The sequence below is a fragment of the Homalodisca vitripennis genome, chromosome 2, assembly GCF_021130785.1.
Source record: "Homalodisca vitripennis isolate AUS2020 chromosome 2, UT_GWSS_2.1, whole genome shotgun sequence".
NCBI lineage: Eukaryota > Metazoa > Arthropoda > Insecta > Hemiptera > Cicadellidae > Homalodisca > Homalodisca vitripennis.
In genome coordinates this window covers 46,892,514-46,916,214 of record NC_060208.1, presented here as the reverse complement: position 1 = coordinate 46,916,214, position 23,701 = coordinate 46,892,514, and the positions used below count along the sequence as shown (strand labels likewise).

General features: G+C 31.5%; 1 protein-coding gene across 2 annotated transcripts in view; it reads right to left on the bottom strand.

Moving 5' to 3' along the window:
• Window positions 1–23,528, bottom strand: part of LOC124353891 ((E3-independent) E2 ubiquitin-conjugating enzyme UBE2O-like) — an 83,711-nt gene extending 60,183 nt beyond the window's left edge. The window contains exons 1-3 of one of the 2 annotated variants that reach the window (XM_046803937.1): window positions 23,061–23,528; window positions 5,278–5,451; window positions 3,719–3,910 (exon numbers count right to left, since the gene is read on the bottom strand). In XM_046803937.1, coding sequence (XP_046659893.1) covers window positions 3,719–3,910; window positions 5,278–5,451; window positions 23,061–23,270 — 576 coding nt within the window. In that variant the 5' untranslated portion in view covers window positions 23,271–23,528. The remainder of the gene's footprint in view (window positions 1–3,718; window positions 3,911–5,277; window positions 5,452–23,060) is intronic. The other variant, XM_046803938.1, reaches the window with a different exon arrangement.
• Between the last annotated feature and the right edge of the window lie 173 nt (window positions 23,529–23,701).

The window sequence follows — 23,701 nt, the reverse complement described above, 5'->3', positions numbered from 1 at the left end:
AACAGAGCACATTCCAAAAATTTCCCGCTCATTCATACAAATTTACCAGACATATCAAACCACCCTCGTAACATTAAAATAGGTTGAATAGAAAATAGCTACATGAATCAGTGTATCAATGAACTACTAAGCTACTACCAAGAGAAAATATAAAAATACAAATTATATCTTTACATTGGGTTGACCCCACTACTAGATAACCTCTATTAGCAACTCATTTTTTAAATTATTTTTTCAAAGATACTTTACCAGGTACGTTCCACCATTTAAAAAAAATAAGAAACTAAAAAATTGGTTATTAAATTATTTATTATTTTGTAGTGCATGTAATTCTCTAAATTTTGATATATTTTGGAAACATTTAGTGTAAGAATTGTATGTTTTGTAAATAATTGTACTCATAGTAACCAATAAAGCCTTACATATACTTATGGTTTTTACAATAAGTTAAATTTGTTTGTAAGAGAACCTGGATACCATTATACTGTATATTTCTAGAAACTAGATAAAGATTAAATTAGCTTAGATTCTAATATTTGATATGTTATCACTCTTTACAAGGCGCAGTTCCACCATTTTTCAAAAATTACAAAATATTGTTACCCTACTTCCACATTTCACTATTATACATGTAGGTTTATAATAAAAATCTATTTTTTTACAAAGTTTTTAAAGTAATAGTACAAAACACTCAAAAATGGCCTGCCATCATGGGAGGAAAATGACTGCCAGTTCTTTGGTTAATTTAACTTTGGAGAGTTAAGTTTGATATGCATATACATATAATACAATATAAGGGTATATGGTACAATATTTATAATTTTTTAGAGAATAAACTATTCTTATTTCAGTCCTCTGATTTCTGAAAAAATATGTTTTGGTTTTAGGTATAATATTTTTAGTACATTCACAAACACTGTTCTGTGCATATTTTAGGCCTCATAAAAACATTTGTTTTGATTTTATTATTGATTTTTGTGCACTGTGATAATATTTAATTAGTCCTAAATATTCATCAAGTACATTAGTATAAACATGTGATAATAGTTATTGAATATAATGAGAGGAATTTAACATCATATGATAAAATTACATATCTACAATTTGACACACTTAGCTTTAAGGAGACAGATTTGCTTTGAATTTGAGGTGAGAGCTGGCTTTCACCAGCACGTAAGGTAATTAAGGTAATGAGATTGCCAGTGTGTGTATTTTGATTATGATAAACCTATACACAAAATTACATTATTTTTTTCCCAGAAAAAGCAGGTTTTATTTTTTTATTGATAGGAATGGTCAATATGGAATATAAAAACTGAATATGGAAAAACCTAATATATCTCCTTCAAAGCCTTTCTTTTGAAATCTATGTTATAATAACAAGTATTTGTATTTGCTAATGTTTCTCACTTATTTAAGTAAAAAAAGATTTTGTAGATTTTAAAAAGTTGAGGTTTGTCATGTATCTACATCAAATAAATATTTAATGCAGAGAAGAATATTATGAAGGCAAAATAGTAATCTTAAAATGTTATTTAAGTGGACTAAAAACATTTGTATAGAAAAAAAAACAAATAAAATTTAGTACTTTTTACCACGTTAATGCTATGAGTTTGTTTGGAAACAAAAGATTGCTACAAGGACAATGGAAGCGTGTACTGCAGACATTTAGCAATTGTTGACTGATTCAATTTGATCGTACCTTGTACACCTACACACATTTGTGGATTTTGAAGTAAATACTGATTTACAGATGAAAAATTTACAAAACATGATTTGAACTAAAGATTTGATAACACAGGCACAAGAAAATATTCTTCTATAATAGTACTGCTCTATCAAGCCACTCTGTAATTGGTATCTAAGAATTTTTGAAGTATATAATTTAAAATATTAATCCAGGATGTTTTAAGGAATTTTGAGGTTCTCTCAGCAAACAGCCAAAAATACAAAACTGAATAAATAGCAGCTATCAATGTGGACCATGTGTTGTCACAGTCAATCTGCTCTAAATTGTTCAATTATTATTAAGTAATAATTATTAAGTTATTTATTATTCAATTTAAACAATTTTGGTGTCATTAGATTTGTAATTCAATCCTCTAAAAACTGCTATTCTCGTATTCTTGAGAAAAATTTGCTGGTTTTTTAAGATATTCAAAGTTTAAATTTTTAATGGCCGCCATTTCGAAAATACTACAGACCATTTCATGATATTTTTTCAGTAACTGGTCTGGTTATCGTTTAAGCCAAATTTTGTATAATTTTATTTAATACTTTTGAAAATATTAAATTTTTTATAAAAAAAAACACAGACAGACAGACAGATGGGAAACTAAGCATTAGAGACCCTTGTTCATATGGTGAAATATGTTTGTCTTAACCTGAGCAATAACATAGTATACCTTTCTCCAGAGAGATACGGGACACCCTGTATATTTAAGAGATATTGTTAATTTCAGCCACGTTATGTAAAACAATTTAAAATCACTTTTAACAATTTCTAAAAATAGTATATTTTCATTTCCAGGAAGAATTTATAGGCAGTGGCAAATCAAATATTGCACAAAAATTAGTAAAATGTTTTAATTTTGTTACATTTTTATTAGTGTGTCGATCTAGGGGAATTGGAGTTTCTGGATCGACAAGGATAAAAAAATAAGGAGGAGTAGGTTTAGTTTTAACATTGATGAGTTTTTTTATACTTTTTTCTGTTTTTTTTTTTCATTTTGGTCAGTTTCTACCTCCTGTTTCTATGGTGAAGTTTATTCATCATTTCTACCTCCTTGAATGAAAAATGCCTTTATTAAAGAGGCAGAGTTAGGGCTATTAAGCCCTCTCTACCACTCAACCTCATATTGTATACAGAACATTTACAAGAGTTTAATACAAATTGTGGTAAATCATTAACTTATTCTTTAAATAGGAAAAACAAAATACTTAACCTATACAAAATTAAATTATCCTTAAATAAAAATCTATATATTTAAATGAATACTTAAAATACAAAAGAATACGAAACCAGTCACTCCCACAGGCCCCCCAGCAGCAAGCCTCTAACCCTCGGTGAAGATTATTAATCGTTTTTCCTTAGTTATTTCAGTTCTGTTCATTGGGCATCTTGACATTGCTTTTCCTGATTGGTTAGATTTGGTTGTGTAGTCACTTACAGAAATAGTCATTGTTATTCTGCTTTGAGGTGCTAGTGCATTATGTTTTTCTGCATATTAAATGAAAAATTACTGTTAAGTGCACTTTAAAGTATATTACTTATTGTTGTGTCATAATGGACAGAAAAGAAGTTGTGTTTTTTTCTTTTACTTGGAATGGGAATTAAAATTTATTGTGTACTATTACGATAGCGTTAAAGGCCATTACCCTGCTATGTAAAACAATATGGTAAGGAAAGTTTGTAATATTTTTAGTTCTCAAGCATTAGTGATCACATTTTGGAATTTTATATCTTATTGATCGGTACTATCTTGAGCCTTCGTTCATTGCCATCAGTGCGGGGCAATAATAGTTATTGAAATCATTTTTAGTCACTGTTATCAAGCCATTATTATATCTAACATAGCTATTATATCAGATACATACGTTGAGCCAGAAACAAATTAATAAACTCAAATAGGCCTAACCTACAAAAAAATTTCTCCAGTGCACTTTGCTACTCTTCTCCAGGAGTGCAATAGAAAGAAGACACTTGAGATATAATTACTTTGAGGTGGAACTTGGGTATAGTACTAACGTTGTCTCGCTTCTCGTCAAACACCTCAAGACCAGAAACAGAGTCAGGGTCCTTGACCACGCAACGAGAGCCATCTGCACACTGTAGTGTCAGACGGGAGTTGACGGCTTTGATCCCTCCAACCCACGAGTCCAAGCAGACGGCTATGTCTACAGCGAATTCCTGGGGATAAAGTTGTCAGTGAGATATGGTTAGGCTTAGTCAAGGTTAACAATCACAATAAAGATTGTAATTGCTCTAACTAATAACAGCATTAAATAACAACTTTAAATGTTTACACATTTTTAAAATATAGTATTACATTGTTTTGTTTTATATACTGTATATACAACACCTAAGTACGTGATCATTTCAGAAGTCACACACAAAAAAGAATAACACTCCAGGAAAAAATCATGTACATTGTTCATTCTGAGCACCGCACAGGTATTCCAAGCACTGCATAGTATATTTATTCCATATTAATTTTTTATTCCATAGCAAAAATCATCTGCCACATCATGTCACCAAGCAAAGGGTGGAAGATTTAGTTCTTAAGATTCCACTGTAAGTCTGTAAGTGATTCTATAGAGGTCTCCTAATAATTGCAGCCAATCCTGACTCCAACCAAATGATTGAAAAGACACTATAGGACTTCTAGTCTTGGTACCAATTGTAAATGGGACCATACAGGACTGGTATATTCCACAACCTGTCTTACAAGACAGTAGAAGATAGAATGTAGAGACTATTGATGCCTCAAGAGAATATGGAAATGAGACCTATCATACTGCTTGCTTGGTTGCAAATAGCATCTTGGTGCCCAGTGAATCACTGCAAAAGCAAACATCCAAGCCTTTTGTACTCTGAGTCTTGGAATCCAAGAGTTAGAGATGTAGTTGGAATTCAAGATTGAAGTTTTCTTTCTATGAAACGTTATGGTAGAGCATTTGATGGGGTTCACCAACATATAACTACTGATACATATTCTTCTATTGCATACAGGTTGTCTTAAAGTTTTTTAGAATCTTTAAGTGAGGGAATTTCGGTACAATTCTGAAAGTCATCAAATTTCAAGGTATTGACACTAACCAATTCCAGGAGAATAATAATAGGGCTTTATGGAACCCTAAAAGGTGTTAAAAATAGAAAAAAAAGTGTATGAACTAATGAAGTAATAATGGTAGCCACATTGGTAGCTGGATATCAAGACAATATGGGATCGGCAACTCTGTAGCTTTAATGTGGTCAATTTTACATTGCCTGATTATTACGTATAATTTGCAATTTCATGAACATTGATTAAATACACAATATTTTAAAAGTAAACAAAGTATATTTTGTTCATCCTGATGGTTTTAGCTATGAGCGCTATTTTTTAAATTATTAAGGGACAGTTGATAAATTAATAGTTCTCCAGAGAAAACTAAGTAAAGCAAGATATGCCATATTATCACATGATTTTCTTTCTTTCTATTACCTATTTAACTAATTTGATACAATTTGTTTAATCAATTTTATACTTTTTATACTAAAAAATCAAAGCCTACCTCGAGTGGCACCAGTTCCTCGCTGTTTACATTGATGATTATATGTTTTGTCCCCATGACTTGTACACAGGCTGTCACCTTGATGTGACGACAGTAACCTCTCTGCGTATCCTTCCCCTTCACCATGCGGCGGACAACATCTCCTGGCATCAGCGAGCGGTCAGCCAGTCCCACCTGCAACAAACTCTATATAGTAACTCATACAACTAATACTACAACAAACTTCCTATAAATAAATATAAATTGATTAGTGCTGACCCCACAATGTTGATTCAGTATTTTAACTGTAACACAGATCATGTACAACTTTAAGACAGCTGGGATAGTCGAGAGGTGCATCCACTACAGTCAATGTGTTAATTTTGGTACAGGTTAAAAAACACGTATATCAATTAAAAGGTCTGATTTTCAACTAGAAGGTAAAATTATATTTATTCTCAACAGATCTTTCCCACAGAATATTACACATTGTATACAGCATTTGTTCGTACATTTTATATATTCAAATGTTATTAGCATTTTTTTTTACTTAGCACCAACAAAAACTAACTCATCTAGTAAAACATACATACGTAATAATTTTAAAGCATTATGTGAATATGACACCATATTTATTAGTTAATGCACATGTATTGCATTTTTTTCCAATAAGCAGTTGTTTTAGTATTTCATGTTTTCATCTTGTATATATTATATTTCTTATTTATAGATAGACACATTTTTAGCTACCTTGATTTATGCTGAAAAATGTTCATTGGTATAGGAATTGTAAAAATAACCATATTACAACATATTCTTTATTTTGGCTGAAAAAAAAAACATATATTAAAGGGATTTTTAAAAATCTACAAATCAGCTAAGTAGGCTTGCACATGATTATACATTTTGTAACTTATAACAGTGGTAAATGTTCGAAACCTATTATCCTTTAAAAACCACCCATCGTCTTTAACAAACTTTAAACAAAAAACCATTTTTGTGATCATTACATTTTTTTATTGCCCAACTTAAAAAATTCCATGGAAGTTGATAAGTATTTCAAAAAACCTTCTCTTTAAAATTAAAGTGAAATTTTTACCAAATACAACATGGCACACGCTTTTGGTTGTGATTGCCCGCCTGAAAAAGAGCAACTGTCCACATAGAATCTAGGAAAGTATTAGTATGTGTCCATCTGACAGGTACAACCATAAAGGCACAAACTCAGCCAAAAATCATTTCTTGATTATAATTACAAACAATCTTTCTTCTTCAATGTTCTTAAACTGTTGTAGTTTTCAGTTATCTAGGAATAAAGATGATGGAATAACAGTTAGCACCCGTTGATACTAGAAGTCTTTTTATAGAACTTCAGGTGGTGCCAACAAAATTGTTATTCAGCAATCATCTTTCACCTCTGTGATTCCTCAGTTCTTTATAGTTTACCACATATCTCACTTTCATGATTCTCTGCAGCAAAAAACGTAGAATGCCAAGTGTCTCTTTTAACTTCACTTGTCTAATATAACCATTATTTTTCATTATATTGTCTTCTAAACAGCTGAAAAAATCATTGTAACAAGACTTGAAATTTATACACAGAATGTGTTAGTCCAGCTGTTGAGCTATGCAATAATTTCCTGTGTAGCAATTGACTTACGAGATGAGGGTTAGTTATGTAGTTTCCATATTCAGAGTCAGCATTGGTGATGAAATTTAGAAATTTTTTAAGAAGGAAGGGCAATTTTTGTATTTGTAACATGAACTCAAAAATAAAATTGTAGGTAGCTTAACATAAAACCAGATGTTATAATCCATATGCAACATCCTAATTATAGCAAGCACATGTCCTCAGAGGTTTACTACTACTCTGCTTCCAGACAGTTTGTAATCTTGCCACATTTGTCTTTCTCTGTAAAGGAACTCATTGTCTCTGTTAAATTATTAGTAAACCACTGCTTATTTGGTTTACCACTAAGGTTTGGAAGAATAATAGGTTAGACAAAGTTTTTTAATGAATTTGTTAATTTTCTATAGCATTTTCCTCAACAATGTCATTTGGAATTTGAACTGATGGTTCTTTACTGCATTGCCACTTTTTGGTTCACCTTATGATTAGGCTTTATTCTTCCTCTTCATGAAGGCCTATACAAAATATTCAAGATATATTTCAACATAGAGTATCCAATTGTCATTGTCACTATACAATCAGAAACCAACATTCTATAATTTATATCAATGCCTACTTAAATCAGAACTATTATAAATTTACTGCAGGTGCTTTCGAGACTTGTGCTGCTATGACAAATAAAGTATTATTTATTTTTCAACATAATAAACATACAAAATAAAATTGAAAAATAATAGTATTAATATTGTAATGAACAAACCATAAGGAATACATACTGTAGACTGATCTAATCCAGAGTACTTATTACATATTATATAAAAGATCAGATTTGTATCAGTGACACAAATATAGGGGATTATGGGATCAATTCTGGATTTAGATCTTTCTGGAGTAAAGAAGTTAAAGACCCTTCAAGTTCTTCATCAGTTAGGTTAATAAATTATTGTATTTTTCTTATGAAGTTGGATATCTTCCATTTGGTTTAAGCTTCAACCAATCAAGAAAAATAAAAATCTTTATTGTCTTTTGATATAGTCAGCATTTTGAGTTACAAATCATAATTTGTCATAGGCCAATCAATGTTCATACTGCTTGCGTAGGGCTAGGCTAGTGTAATTAATAATATTAAACTTATCACTTATCCAATGAAAACTTATTTGGCTATAAGAATTTTTTTAAATAAAACAATATTGTTAAACATTAATACATAATTTGTAAATTAAATGAATAAACGATTTTGTAAATAAAATAGATAAATTTTTCATGTTTAACAGACTTGTGGAACATTTATTTTTGATGTTGGCTTCTTTAAAAATCCATCAAATGAAGAAGAGATGAATAGCCAGCTATATATGTAATTTCAGGCTTCCTCAAACTTACTGCACTTGTTTTTGGCCCTTATTTAAAAACTGGTACTATTTGGAAATTTTTAGACAATCTGAAAAAACCATGCTCCAGACATAAATTAATAATAATGGTAAGTGGTTCGGCCATGATCCACTAATTCCTTCAGTGTATTGCTAGATAGGCCATATAAATCCTTACTGTCTGTTTCTTTTGCATTTGACTTATAACAGACCTCACATCAGACTGACATTTAATTCCACTTAAAATTAACTGGGTTTGTAAACATTGAACACATTCCAGTAGCCAGTACTGAACTAGACCTGTTTATAGTTCATCTTGTTTCAGTTACAGAATCAATAAAATAATTGTTATCAGGGTTTATATACATATATATCCCAGTTAGATAAAAGTATGGTTAATATCGTTAACAATGACTCAGGATGCTTTTACACTTATTACTTGAATTCTCCATAAGATTATCTTTGTAATTTATTTAAACTTCATCAATGGCTGCTCAATAACACTATTTAAGCCTGGCATAACAACCTTTATCATAAATAGACATTGAAACTGTATTTTTCAAAGGTAACCATTAATAAAGATCTAAGATTTTTCAAGTTATTAATAAATCAGTTACCCCTGTTTATAAGATTTTTCACACTTATGGTGACACATTACGCCCTTTTAATACATCAGCAATTACTTTTTGGGTAGTATCATGATTCCACTATCTGGAAAATTGTATTATTTCCTTTAAGGTGAGCTACCATAGCTTTGTACTCTAGCACCTTATTGTTCCCTTTCATGAGTTTTCCCTTATTTTTTCTTTTCTTTTTCTTGTTAATTTTCTATGCTATTGTTTTTTGTTTATTTTTTTAGATTAACATTAAATAGTATCTAAATCTTCCACACCCACTGGATTTTCTGGAAGGTAAAATTTTCCAATCTAGTACTTTCAATGTAGACTTTAAAATCAATCCTGAGTAGTTTAATTTTCTAAAAAATTTAATAAGATTCCTCATCAGCAAGGCGTGTCTCAACAAGTATGTTTAAAAAAGTTTTTTTATATAATTGGCTTGTAGAACATCCTAAATAAGGGAATTTTTTTGAGGATGATTATCCAAATTACTTTTTAATCTGTATGAGTATTTTAAAGGTATTTTTTTGATTTAATTGTATTAAATTTTAACAATTGAGTAATTTTATTCTTTTCAAGGGCCATCAGTACAATTTTTCCCTTTTGTGCAAAGGAGTGTCACCCTGGTTTTGAATATGTGATTTTGCGTTTAGATAGTAAAAAATGTTTAGAAAGAAATTAACTCGTACTCAAAGTTTAGTTTAGTTACATTTACTTTATATTTTATGTTCACAATACAAGAGAATGAAGTCTAGTTTTTCCTTTTACTGTTTTCACCATTTCTAAGAATTCTCGAATAAAACTGAAAATAAACTAATACCGTAGCTTGCTAGCATTACTAGATTGTATAAATTCATTTCCAATTAAAAAGACATAATTTATATAAATTCTAAAACATCTAACTGAATATTTAGAAATTATTTTTAAATGTTGCTTTTTAACTGTGATAAAAACTATTTTTTGTGTGCTTTTAACATTTAATACAAAACAACTATTGCACTATCCTAACAGTAAAAACACACTGACTGTGGCGGACAGTTGCTGCTAATTATATGGCTGTTCAAAAGTCGGGAATTATAGGTGTCACAGAGAAGGTGTTAACAAACTGGATAAACATACAGAACTTGAAATCAACATCATAATTTAAATAATTTCATAGCTAATTAAAAAAATTAAATTTATTAACAGTTGAGGCAAGAAATTTCAAAAAAATATTGTTTTGTAACTTAAATATTTTTCACTGTACGTTTAGTTATTAAAGCTGTTAGGTTATTATTTACTTTCCCATGTTATACCTAAAAGACCTCAATCTGCTTTTGACAAATTCTTGTTTTACAGGTTACTTTCTTTTCCACGACAAATTATATGGTGGTCACAAACTATTTTAACATAAAAAGTTAATAACATAACTATTCAAAAATTTGGGATATTCCACCAAGAAAATTATGTTTATATGTTTCAGTCATCTCAGGCATTTATAATCGGAGGTCATCTAGAATTTGGATGAAAGGTAAGTACGTATTGTGTCAGATTTATATTATTGTAAATTAAAGGGGTTGAAAAGAGTCAAAGACCAGCACTTAGTGTAAACATTCACCTCGCTTTGACTTTCTTTGTAAAAAACAATGATTCACAAATTTGAATACTACACAGTACACAAGGAGTATCATTATCGTATTAATTATTCTATAATTACTAGGTAATGGGCTTAAATTATACTTCAGTTAGAGATTACAAATATTGTTTTTTAGCATTCTATAGTGATGAACTTTGAACGACCTACCACCAAAGTTGCTGAGCTGCAGGCAACACTGATGGGCAGAGGCAAGGTGTTTGCCTGTTCGACAACAAATTCCTTTTCCAAAGATTTATTTTAAATTTGTAGGGCTCTCCACATTTTAATTTGCCTGTTTGCCTATTCTCGTTCTAAGCATCTCCATTCAAAAATATCAATAAATAATGTAAAGTGGGAGAAGAAAATTTAAATATTTACCTACTAGTTCTTTAGTGTCTTAAAAATATAAAAAATAATTACATTCAGGTTAAAAAGCCATTTTCAATATGTCTATTTCTATTGAAATAAAATTTGATAGGTTTTGTTTCCACTTATCTCTCTCTCCCATTTAATCCTCTGGTGAGGACATGCCAGGCCCTTTGAACAAGTTAAGAAGGATGCCCATGCTGATTATGTGAACAATTTATAAGTGAAATGAAATCTATATATCTCTTTTACTTTTCTCACTGTGATTACTTAAAATGTGTGCTGAAATTGAAAATCCCGCCACTTGTGAAGTGCGTTCAAAGATAAGGTTTTTGGCTGGCTAAAAAACCATAAACCAATTGAAAATCTATTACAAACTATGTGAAATTTATAGAAAAGGAACAACAAGCGAAAGCAGAGTAAGGCAGTGGTATATTGACTTTAAAAAATGGCTGTACCAATGTTCATGACGATAGTTGTAGCCGTCGGCCTAGCCAAGTGACTGAAAATTTTAAACATTGAAAATCAACGACAAAAGTTCGTGAAAGTCACTGTTTCACAATGACTGGACTCCCACAAATTTCATGAAGTTGTTATGAGAAAAGCTTTGATATCACAAATCTTTTGCCAGATGGGTTCCAAAATCCTTACGGGAGATCACGAAAAGCAAATACTTGCTGTATCGTTTAACTTTCCTTGATGAATACACAACAAACATGGTATATAATTAACTTCTCGGATCATATCATTATTGGTGATGAAACATGGGTGAAGCAAAGTCAATTGTGAAACAAAAACATAGTCTATGGAAAAAGGGTCGCACACATTCTCCAAAAAAACCAAGAAAATATCTTCAAACTCTGTCAGTGAGAAAGATTATGGCAACTGTTTTTTTTTTTTTGGGATACTAAGAGTGTGATTCTTGTTTTTTCTTGAACGAGGATCAACAATTCGACTCAGAGAGGTACTGTAAAACATTGCAGAAGCTACAGCAAGCGATAAAAAATCAAGTGTAGGGAAAAATTGAGCTAAAAAATTTTGATATTCCACGACAATGCACGTCCCCTTACAGCCAATCATACATGACAAGTCTTGGATGATTTTTGATTGGAAAGTAAAATATTATGCGCCTTATAGTTCAGATCTGGCACCAACCAACTACACCTCTTTCCAGTGATGAAGACCTGGCTCGCAACACAGTGCTTCGATAGTGAAGCTGAACATCACGCTGGATTAATCAGTGGTTAAGATCTCAGCAGCAGATTCTTCCTACAAAGCTGGAATCGAAAAACTTATGTCACGTTATGATAAAAGTCTCAATATAAACGGAGATTATGTTGAAAAAAATAGCATAAGAGTTTAGCTTTTATATATATCTCAAGGCAGCAGATTCCTACAAAGCTGGATCGAAAAACTTATGTCACGTTATGATAAAAGTCTCAATTTAAACGGAGATTATGTTGAAAAATAGCATAAGAGTTTAGCTTTTATATATATCTCAGGCAGCAGATATGTATATATACTTATGTATATAATAAAATGTTTCTATTTCAGATGGTTAATGTTTTATTTCAAAATGCCTGTTACTTTCTGGATACCCCTACGTATGTACTCAAAATTAAATAAAAAAAATATACACTAAATAATATTTTTAAATCAGTGCCCAGTCAAAATGCGAACAAATATTTTTTTACATATAAATAGCATTTTGTTTCAAGTTGTATAATATAACTAAGAATATATATATACTTATATAGCAAAAACTAAACACAGAGTGATGACAGTTCAAAAAGATGTATACATATGACAGTGTTGTTCCCACGATTTATAAGAAATAAGAGATAACCAACTTCTAAAGTTTAGTTATACATAATCATGCTGGAAAGTAAGATATCTAATATATTTTTATTCAGTAAAATACTAACCACAAGAAAATAAAAATTTTTACTCTAGTTTGATGAAGTAATAATCAAAACAGGTTAAAGAAAACTTTTTACAGGTCAATGAATAAAACATCAGCTCAAGTTAGAGGTAACAATAAAAATCATTAGAAATCATTTTTGTGGAGTATATGCGAACTCTCACTTCTAGAAAATTAATTTCTTTGGAAAAACTTTTTGGAAAGTAATATTAATAGTTATATTAAGATATTATGTCAGTGTCAAAATGGAATAGGATGACGGTCAACGAATTGTATTTTATGCTAAAAATCGAATAATAGAATTGGTTTTTTAGCAAATATCTTGTAACTTAAAATTTCAAAACAATCATATCTAAAATAGATAAATAATTAAGATATTGATTCTAGCAAGTGGGCATCATAAAACATGTATTTTTCTTTGAAAATATTTTACGCTTGAAATACTGATATTATAGTATTTTTTTCTCGTTAATTTTTATAAAATTTCAACTAAAGAAAACTATTTATAGATACCTTCACACACAATTTGTAAGCTTTGCATGTGTATAAGCATCTGGTGCAAAGTAAATTATTAATGCAATGTAGTTTTTTTGTTGACGATCAAGAAAATATTTCAAAAAGTGTATGATTTTGGCCAATTCTTTTATTCCGGTCTAAGTATTATTTTGCCACTAATTGTCTTGTTTTCCTCGACCAAGGATATTGATAAAATGTATAAAATTAAAGTATTTTACTCAAAATTTTATTTCTATAATTTTCTTATTCTTGTGTATGTGTATAGAAATTTGAAGCTATAAGAAGTGTTTTTACTAAACAAGCTTATATGAATTTATACTTCCAATGAAAGCAATGTTGATTTTACATTGTTGGTATCAAGAAAAAATATTTCAAAATATAAATATTTTTTTATTCATTGCAGCGCCTTATAATTTATTCGGTCTAAGTATTATTTTGTCAAAATACGGTTGATTGTCTGTTTGAACCCGTCGACTCTCGGTTAGAGAAGACTATAAAATTAGTTTGGAGAACAAAATAGTTAAAATTTAAATCTTTAATAAATTAAATATTGTACTTGCAAACTTTAGAGACTGGGATTTTTCTTATGTTATGTAGTTGACTGAGAATAGGTTGAAATATAAGAAGTCCTGTTTTTACAATCACAAGCTTACTCTATGCATTTAAGACTAATCAAATTGAAAATAGTGGTTAAATTTAACTAAACATATGGTTGTGCTATCATGAAAAAATGTTTACACATCAGATACATTTAACAGGTTCTTTTTAATCTCATTAAGCCTGCTTATATAAAAATCTTTCGTTTTACCAATAAATGGTTTTTTATGTTAACTTCCCCAGGATTTGAACCCGTGATCTCTCGGTTAGAGAGCCGAACTCAACAAATCAATTATAAGGAACCATCCATAGTTAATTACATTAACAGGCTCTTTCAATAAATTAATAACTGTGTTTACTTTAATGCATCTTTAGAGACCAAGATGGGATTTTTCACAACTTAAAACCAATGTGAGTAAACTTGTGAGCTTGAAGGGATTTTTGAAATGAGAATAGAGCCTCTAAATTGTAACCTAGCTGTATCCTAAGAATGTACCTTTTTCAGTCCCAGTAGTTTTACATGATTGAGTACACACATGTAACAAATTCAAAATAGTTTATTAATATTAGTTAAACTTTAGGTTGTGCTGTCACAAAACAATGTTTACACATACAGTTGATTTACATTTAACAGGTTCTTTCAATCAAAAAAATTATCTGTTATAAAAAAAATCTTTTCTTTTACCATATAAATGAATTTTTATTTTAAAACTTTTAAGGAATTTTAATAGTTAATTCTACTATATTGGGATGTGTGTAAAATTGAAGTCAAGTCAATAATTGTTTCACAATGTTACAGCCGAAATCACAAATGGTTACTTTCGGTGTAATTAACCCAGCTTTGTTTTAATAGTTATACTAGTGTCCGCGGTTTCAAAACACATAATTTTCTGGTAAAAAACCTGGACAGTATATTCATTTATTCTTTTTCTATCACCATCTAAAACTCTTCTTTTTGATAGTCATTTCTTCTTGTGATCTAGGTTGGTTCAAAATGTAAACGATTTGATTTAACCTTCAAACCTGATAAAAGCGTCCTGGTTGTAAATTTTAAGGGGAGCATGTCACTTTCCTTTTTCGGGTCCCATGTTATTTAAATGGAGTAACACTGCAACATGTCAGTACCATTAGTCCTCCTAACTATAGACATATTGACTTTAAACTTTAGGGTTTTGTTCTATTCATTAACAGCTTTATATTTTTCATGCCTTTTTTTTTAAATATCTCAAATAAACAAAAAATTATCGTGGTAGCAATAAATCCTTAAAATTTTTTTTTTTTTTTTTAATTAGATGTACAATGAGTTTTTTTTTAAATATCTAAAAACTAATATATATTGATAAAAAAGCATGTAATCTACCACTCAACTAGTCTGCAATAAGTGTGTAAAATTTTGAAGTCTGTAAGTCTAATAATTGTTTCACAACGTGTTCCGAAATGTCACCACAGGTTTTCGGTAAAACGAGCTTTAAAGTTATTAGTTATTTGAAAACACATAATCACGTTGTAATAATATCCACCTGGACATCAGTCAAACCTACCTTGTCATTTACTCTTTTTTCCTATCCTTCTTTTTATCCTCTTCTTTTTATTTTCTTCTTGGACTTCTTTGTCAGCTTTTTTAACCTATTGGAATCGATTTGTTGAAGGCCTTCAACCATAAAGCGTTGGGTTGGATGCATAATCGTTCCAAAACATTCACTTTGGCCATTTGCTCCTTCATTAAAACAAGAACATAAGGAACTGCATCACAAACCCCTAATTTTAATGTCTGAATGCCACAAATGTGGTTTGGGTAGCCTATTCCAAATTACGCTATTGATGCTTTCATTAGGGTTCTGTTTTACAAAGTGCAGACACCTCTCCATTAGTAGGGCTGGGGCTGATAAATCCTTATAGATTGGTTTTTATTTCTTCAATAGATAGATTCAGGCAATGAGTTTGTATTTTGAAATCATCTAGCTTATTATTTGCCTTGCCTGTATTTGCACCAACACTCAATCCCCAGGCGGCATAGTTTCGTGCTGAGGTTTTGCGTCAGTCGATAATTTGTGATAGAACGTAGCCCATATTGCTCTCTTCATTTTTTCAACATCTTCCAAATTATTCCTTATATTGCCATCCCATAAAAAACGTTTGGTAAGTGATATATCTCACATCAGTCCAACCTTGTCCCCAAGTCCTTTACCATCCTTCAATTTTTTTTTTATCCCTCTTCAATCGACGCAGTTTGTTTAGTCGCTTTGAATATGCCTACACATTCAAGTTTTTCTAACAAAACATTCATCACCATAGGGATTTGGTTACTACAACATGAGTAAACCCCTTAGAGTCACATTTTTTGTTACAACATGAGTAAACCCCTTAGAGCCTCCCCATTCCAAGGTAGAATTCGCAAATTGAGCAGAGCAGGCACCTACCATTCCACTCACAACACTTTGTACCTGAAAAATAGACCATAAAATTTTTGTGCTGTTTCAATAGGGTTTTGTCATGGCTTAGAGGTTTTCTGACACATTTATTACAATATTTGCTGAAACACTCAAAGTCCATAACCTTTCCTGTATCGAAGGATTTTGCTAAACGCCGAAAGAGGTGAAGCCTCGCTTCTGCCAGGTACCGTACAAAGCGGCTGCTATATCACGACAATCATCATTTAGGCTAGAACTTCATCAGCTGCTGTCTAAGTGAACATTCACTTACTTGCAGCAGTAAGCAGATTTTTTATTATATTTCAATTCGTGATCAGCGATGAATTATACAGGCTACAGAATATTTGCCGAACTTGCCTACATATCATTAATTTTTCTTAGATTTTTAATAAGCAATATATGGGTCAACCTCGATTTTTCTCTATTACAATATAATGCGTTTCTTCATATTAGAAATTAGATAGGTCAAAGAAGCCAAATCATAGTTATAGGGAGCAGGCAACTCATATTACAATATAATGTTCCAATAGTCAATTAGAAAAGGAAATGACTAAAATTTCTTGCTGGAAAGCAGTTATAGGGAGCAGGCAACCGCGAGAATTATTTAGTGATCAGGTCACTGACGTGATCTGGGCTTCAAATTTGGTAACTACTCAGAGTTAATTTTTTTTTTTCTAAAAGAGCAAGCAGCGCGAAGCGCTGCGCAGCGGGCAAGCATTCGTCGTCTTCTTCTATACTGGAATTGATTCAGGCCAAAGGAATGACACAGATTCCTTTAAGATTTTTACGGAGATTAAAAGGTTTAGGGCGGATTTATAGGTATTTGCTTATGTGTGTTGTTTGTTTTAAATTGTTTTACCATACATTATATTGTAAATGTAATAACAATTATCAGAAATTTTTAATAAAGAAAGGATCACGCACGATGCCCTGCCCGCTGCGCAGCGCTTCGCGCTGTTTGCTCTTTTAGAAAAAAATTAACTCGAGTAGTTCCAAATTTGAAGCCAAATCACGTCAGTCACTCAATAGGTAACTCTAAGCAATATAAGTTAAAAGTTAAAAGACTTTTAAATTTAGGGGTGGACCTGGAACGTAATGGCATTTGCGGATGATGTAGTGATCTTGTCAGAAAGTTTTTTAGGGATGACCTTCCACACTAACAAAAAGTTTTATTAAAGAATGTCAAACAGTAGGCTTAGAGCTAAATGAAGATAAAACTAAAATTATTCATTTTTGAAGACATGCTGGAAAATGTGAGAACAAACTTAAGCATTGATAACTACTCGATTGGCTGGGTAGAAAGTTTTAAATATTTGGGTGTAACAATAAAACAGCAAAAACGTGGAGGATATAGAGATACAAAGCAAATTAGCTAATGCAAATAGGTGTCTTGGGGCGTGTACAAAACTCTTTACGTCAAGATTGTTGTCACAATGCTCCAAAATAAGAATTTATAAAACAATCATTCAACCAGTCCTAATGTATGGAAGTGAAAACATGGACATTAACGAAGAAAAATGAGGGGCGGTTGATTGTTTTTTGAGAATAAAGTTCTCCGAAAAATATTTGGACCAATATGTGATGAAGAGGTGTGGCGAATAAGAAAAAAATAGAGAATTACGCAATGTATACCAAGATCCTGATATTGTGGCGTTGGTGAAGGCAAAGAGAATTAGCTGGCTAGGACATGTACATCGGAGACAGGAGGGCACAAGGTTAAAAGAGGTCTACCAGGCGGTAGCGGTACCGGCAGGAAGGCGCCCTTTGGGTAGGCCAAAGATAAGATGGTGCGATCAAGTGGGTCGAAGATGTGACCCGGTGTGGAGGGTCTGTGGATCTGGCGGGAAAACAGTGGTGGCGTGGAAGAGGCTCATAGACGAGGCAAAGAATCGACTGAGATTTGTTACGCCCCGGCAGTAAGTAAGTAAGTAAGCAATATAAGACCGTTCTGGCGGTGCGGTTGCCTGCTCCCTATAACTGCTTTCCGGCAAGAATTCTACTCATTTCCCTTTTCTAATTGACTATTGAGACATTATATTGTAATATGAGAAAAATCGAGGTTGACCCATATATTGCTATAGAATTTACCTTAGATTCAACTCATACATATTTCTAACACATTTGGAGCTTATTACTGAGTCAGTATGTTTACATACATTGCATCAAATATTTACACGATGTACTATTCCACACTTGAAGTCTTCATCTAGGCTTATGTCAATGCAGTCGGAACTACTACAATATTTACATGCAGTGAAAGATTTTTATTAGGCCAGAAATCTGTTGTAAATCTATTATAAAATATTACATTGTTTATGTCATAATCACTAAATTTAGGCAACTTTGAATCATTAATCTTCTTAGAACTAGATGATTGTTTAGGCCTAGGCCTATTAGATTCACTTGTACCTGGAGAAGCACTTAGTCCTAGTTCACTTGAATTTTTAAACGAAATTGGTTACCTCTGTAAGACTGTTTATTGAACCTTTTCACTCTAGGCATGGCTAATACACAATAATATCACTTATTTTATATAATAAATACACACTTAAGAGTCCAAAAGTTTTGATCACTGGCACCACACAAAATAGAATTACACTGACAAAACACTGTTAGTAAACATAAACAATAACAATAATATCAATAGTGTAGGTTAGGTAAGTTACAGATGACTTACATCCTTCAAATGCATCTAAAGAGCAAGCAGTGCTTACCAACCTAAAGGGGGAAAAACTTAATAATCATACAATTGGAGCAAGTAATATGTATATAATACATTCTGACACTAACAATCCATAGCGCGCCATGTTGTCAGCTGAAAAAAGCGTGCATACATTTATAAAACACATTTTACACATATTTCTAAACCTCTCAGATATAGAGTGTTATATATTTTTGAAAAGGGCATAAAAACATAGTATTTTTTATGATATGTTTCAAAAAACCGATATTTTGGTGCCAAAAAGGTACATGCTCCCCTTAAAACAAAACAATCCAATCAAATTTTAGATTTAAATATTGAAATTAATGACAGTGTAATTGAGAGGGTTGATCAGATAAAATTTCTAGGATTATTGGTTGATAGTAATTTGTCATGGGATGAACATACTAAATTTGGTTTTAAACAAAATAAATTCAGGCCTATTTGCAATTCGAAAGATGTTAAATTTGTGTAGTTTGGAAACTTTAAAATTGATTTATTATTCTCATATCCAGTCTCACATAGCCTATGGCATTTGTGTATATGGAACAACAAAAAATGGAAAAACCTCACGGAAATATTGAAAGTCCAAAAAAGAGCAGTCAAGAGTCATGTTACATCTGAATTTTAATGATTCTGTCAAAGAAAAGTTCAAAGAATTAAAATATTGACCGTTTATGGGCTATTTATTTATGAGTGCATAATGTTCCTAAGATACAACCCACTAAGGGATCAACATTATTTTATTCACTCGTACAATACACGACACAAAAATGAGTCTAATTTTCCAAGTTACCGTCTGGAGTTCTACAAAAAAAAACAACATTTGCAGGAAATAAATTTTTGAAAAAGTTACCAGAAGAAATTAAAAAAGAGGACAATTGTAATATATTTAAGAAAAAGTTAAAAGCATTTTTGACAGGTTTAGCTTTGTACTCTATAGAGGAATTTGAAAAGGGTATTTTTTAATAATAACAATTGATTTTTTAGATTTAATTTTGGATGTAGTCTTTATTTTTATATTATTGAAACTTGACACTATTCTAATGTAAGAAATGTACTATATGTTTTTGAATAAAGAATATTTGACTATTGACTATTATAAAGAATCAAATTCTGTCTATTTAAATTTGTTTTCTGTCTAAGATATTTCCAATGTTATTGTAGAGTTGGCCTTGTGCCCTAATCAAGAAAATGTATACGAACAAAAAACCAACTTCGATCATAAAGTGTCTTTCGGCTCTTAATTTACTTTCAATCTAACCAGATTCGATTACCTTATGACTGCTCTTACTAATAACCAGGCAGTTGAAATTGGTGACACAAACGTTAAAAAGTGGTGCCCCAAACCAACTGGCTTGCATATCATCTCTGAGTATTTTTACAGAGGGAGAAATAGTTTTCTAGAGAAGATGCGGTAATTATCATATTAACGACCGGAGCGCGGAAAAATACGAGTTTTGCTTTATTAACTTATTGGAATCGTCCTATAGAACAAAAAAAGTATAAGGTTCGATGGGGTGGAAATGAGAAATAACAAAGTTCTAGAACATAAAAAAATTAAACAACTATTCACGCGCGGAGTAACATTTCCATGTTCTACATCCACATCGAGCGTCACGTGACCTTTTGTAACCATGATTCAACCTTTTGATGACGTCATTGGTTGCGCCGCCATCTTTGCAAACGTAAATGAAAAAAATAATACTGAAATGAGCAGTATTTTGATCCAAATGAACAATGTTGTTCTTAATTTCAAGCTACAAAATACTTGTTATCGAAATGAGACGAGTGCCTCCGGCCATCAGCACAGGCTTCAGCAGCACCTTCAGTGCTGCCCCGCACTGATGTCAATGAAGGAAAAACATCCCTCGAGATAGTACCTATCAGTAAAATATCAAATTCTAGAGGGGCTGATCAGAAATATAAATTGAAATGTAATGCAAAGGCAATTATGTAAAGTGAAAAAAAACTTAATAAATTATGAAAAACTCTAATATAAATAATATAGATGGATATTAATAGAGAACACTTACCATTAGTGTGTTGCGAATATAACTGAGCAGTCGCAGCAACAAAAAAGTGGATTTTTTAAAATTGCAACATTTAAAACTTTTTTTTACTAACGTACTTTTTCTAATTTTCCTATCGCAACGAAACAACAAAGTCTCCCCGGGTTTCAAAACAACACGCGACCGCACGACGAACAAATACACTCATTATTAAAAATTCCATGTTCAATTAAAAAGGAAATAATTTCGTTTCGGTTAAAACGTAAACTCTTTACGTGCCCTACTAAACACTCCGACACACACAATTCACTAGGGTTGGTCGAACTAGTGGATGGTTGATTCATAACTGTAACGCACTCACTCAATCCAACCTACTGAACACGATATCTTGTGAAGCACTGACTCATGCCCCGGAGAACTCAGATAACAGATACGTTATCAGACTGCTATCAGTCCCGGCCGCAGATAATATTCAAGTAAACAGATTATCCAGACACAACACACAAACTGAACATTAAAACATTAGAAACTTAACTACTTATGCATATACCCCCTAAAATCATGTTATTTGTCATTTGCACCCCCTAATACTATATATATTTTTTGTTCAGGAGGGTGAGCAGAATAGGTTGATAACGTCAAATTGGTGATTTGCCGCCCCGGCCTTTTATCTTATAGCTACCCTTTCCTACTTTCTGTTCTAAATGTTTATTATGTTGTGTTGTTAGCATTTCCTTATTATTTATGAGTTTCGTATTGTTTTCTAATTGTTTGTTTGATCGTTATGTTTTCTTTATTGTTTATAATACTATCACTGTGTATATTAAACTGATTATTTAAATTCCAAACATGATTATAATCACTGAGGATATGTTATTACTGATTGATAAATCTCGTATTCTACATAGAAATATTATAAAACAATATTATACTAATAATTGATAAACAAAATCATGTCCACTTATCATACTCTGCCCAAGTTTAGTATTAGCAAAAAAAACTTGATTAAGTTAGGTAAATCTTCTGAATAAATTTAGGCCTAAAACTTCTCTGAAAATTGAGTCTACATTAATTTCTTTAAAGTAAACATATAAAAATTGGGTATCAATTTACAATAACGTGACCATGGAAAGGTATGTTCATTTTTTTTCCTGAAAACTACAATTTTTCCTGAAAACAATAGTGAAGAAAAAATTCGTCGGCAACGAAAATCAAAGGAGTTACGATTTTTTGAAATCCTCTGAAAACTCTGTTTTTGACAGTACATCTGGCAATTTTACTGAAATCTAGTACGTTAATCCTTTCAACGATGCCTGCCCGCTGCGCAGTGCTGCGCACTGCTTGCTCTTTTAGAAAAAAAATTAACTCGATCTTCCAAAGTCGAATCCCAGATCACGTGATGCCCCTGATCCTTAACCCTCCAAGTGTTGTTCGACAAAATTTTGTCGGTTATTTTCCATCCTTAACGCAATAATGCCCGAATGGCATCAATATAATACAATAATATACTTTCCCCCCAGTTTATATGCACCTGTGATAATAATACTTGGCCATAAATGCCCAACCCACGAAAAAAAGTCCATTTTTCATGGTCACGGTATTGTAAATAAATACCAAAAATTGTTGCATAAAATCACACTTTTTACCTTACTATTTTTGTCAGTAAATTATTGGGGGGGAGGACTTTGACCCCCTCTTTATATTTAGGCATATCATTCAACACAATTAATATTTAGGATGAATGACAAGACTTTCCTAAGACTTTTTATCTTCTAGGATCCAGTTTACTACTAATCCTCAGTATTAACTGAATATTTACACATTAATGTAGACCAACACTACCTAAATATTCTAAAATCTAATCTTTTCTGACAGGACCCTTGCATATCAAAAAGGGCTGGGCTTGCTTACCATGACATTTGAACCAATTTGAAATCAAGATTATACTTTAGACTGCAATGTGTTATAGGAGTGTTTTCAAACATTTTGAGATTGATAACTAATAAAGTCTTTAAAATTGAGTCAATTACCTTTTTCTCCTGAATCACTTCTTCCTCACCAGTAGGGTGCCACGCAACCCGAATATGCCCCTGTTTCATCCTTCCTCCATCCTCTCCATCTGAATTTTCATCACTACTCACTAACTCCGAATTTTCAAGCACCATTCCGAATTCAATGTTGCCTTTTTTATTAATTCTAAATACTTCATCTTCGTAAAAATACTGATGTTCTGCAGCCATAATGAATCTATGTAACGAACTCCCGAGCTCTTCATGCAATGCTGCCTGAGTCCTGATCTGGTATCAAAAAGAAAATTCCTTCAATTTTCAAGTTTTTTCTTGTCTTCGTCTTGTGAGACACAATCAACAGATTTGAGCCGTACCATTTGAATGGTTTAACACAACTAAAATTAAATTTGAAAACTTATATATTTTATAAAATTACAGTTAATGAATAATTTAAAATTACAGTAAATATTGATTTTTGTGTGCTATAAACCATAATTTATTTTAAATGTGTAGACAGTACCCTAATTATCAGCTGTGTGGTCTAGCTGTTGCCCAGATCTATATAAAAACGCAAAATTATATAATAATAATAAACTTCTTTGTGCAAAGCTCGGTAAAAATTTAACATTCCAGTTCGAGTTCTATATTCGTATAACGTCAAT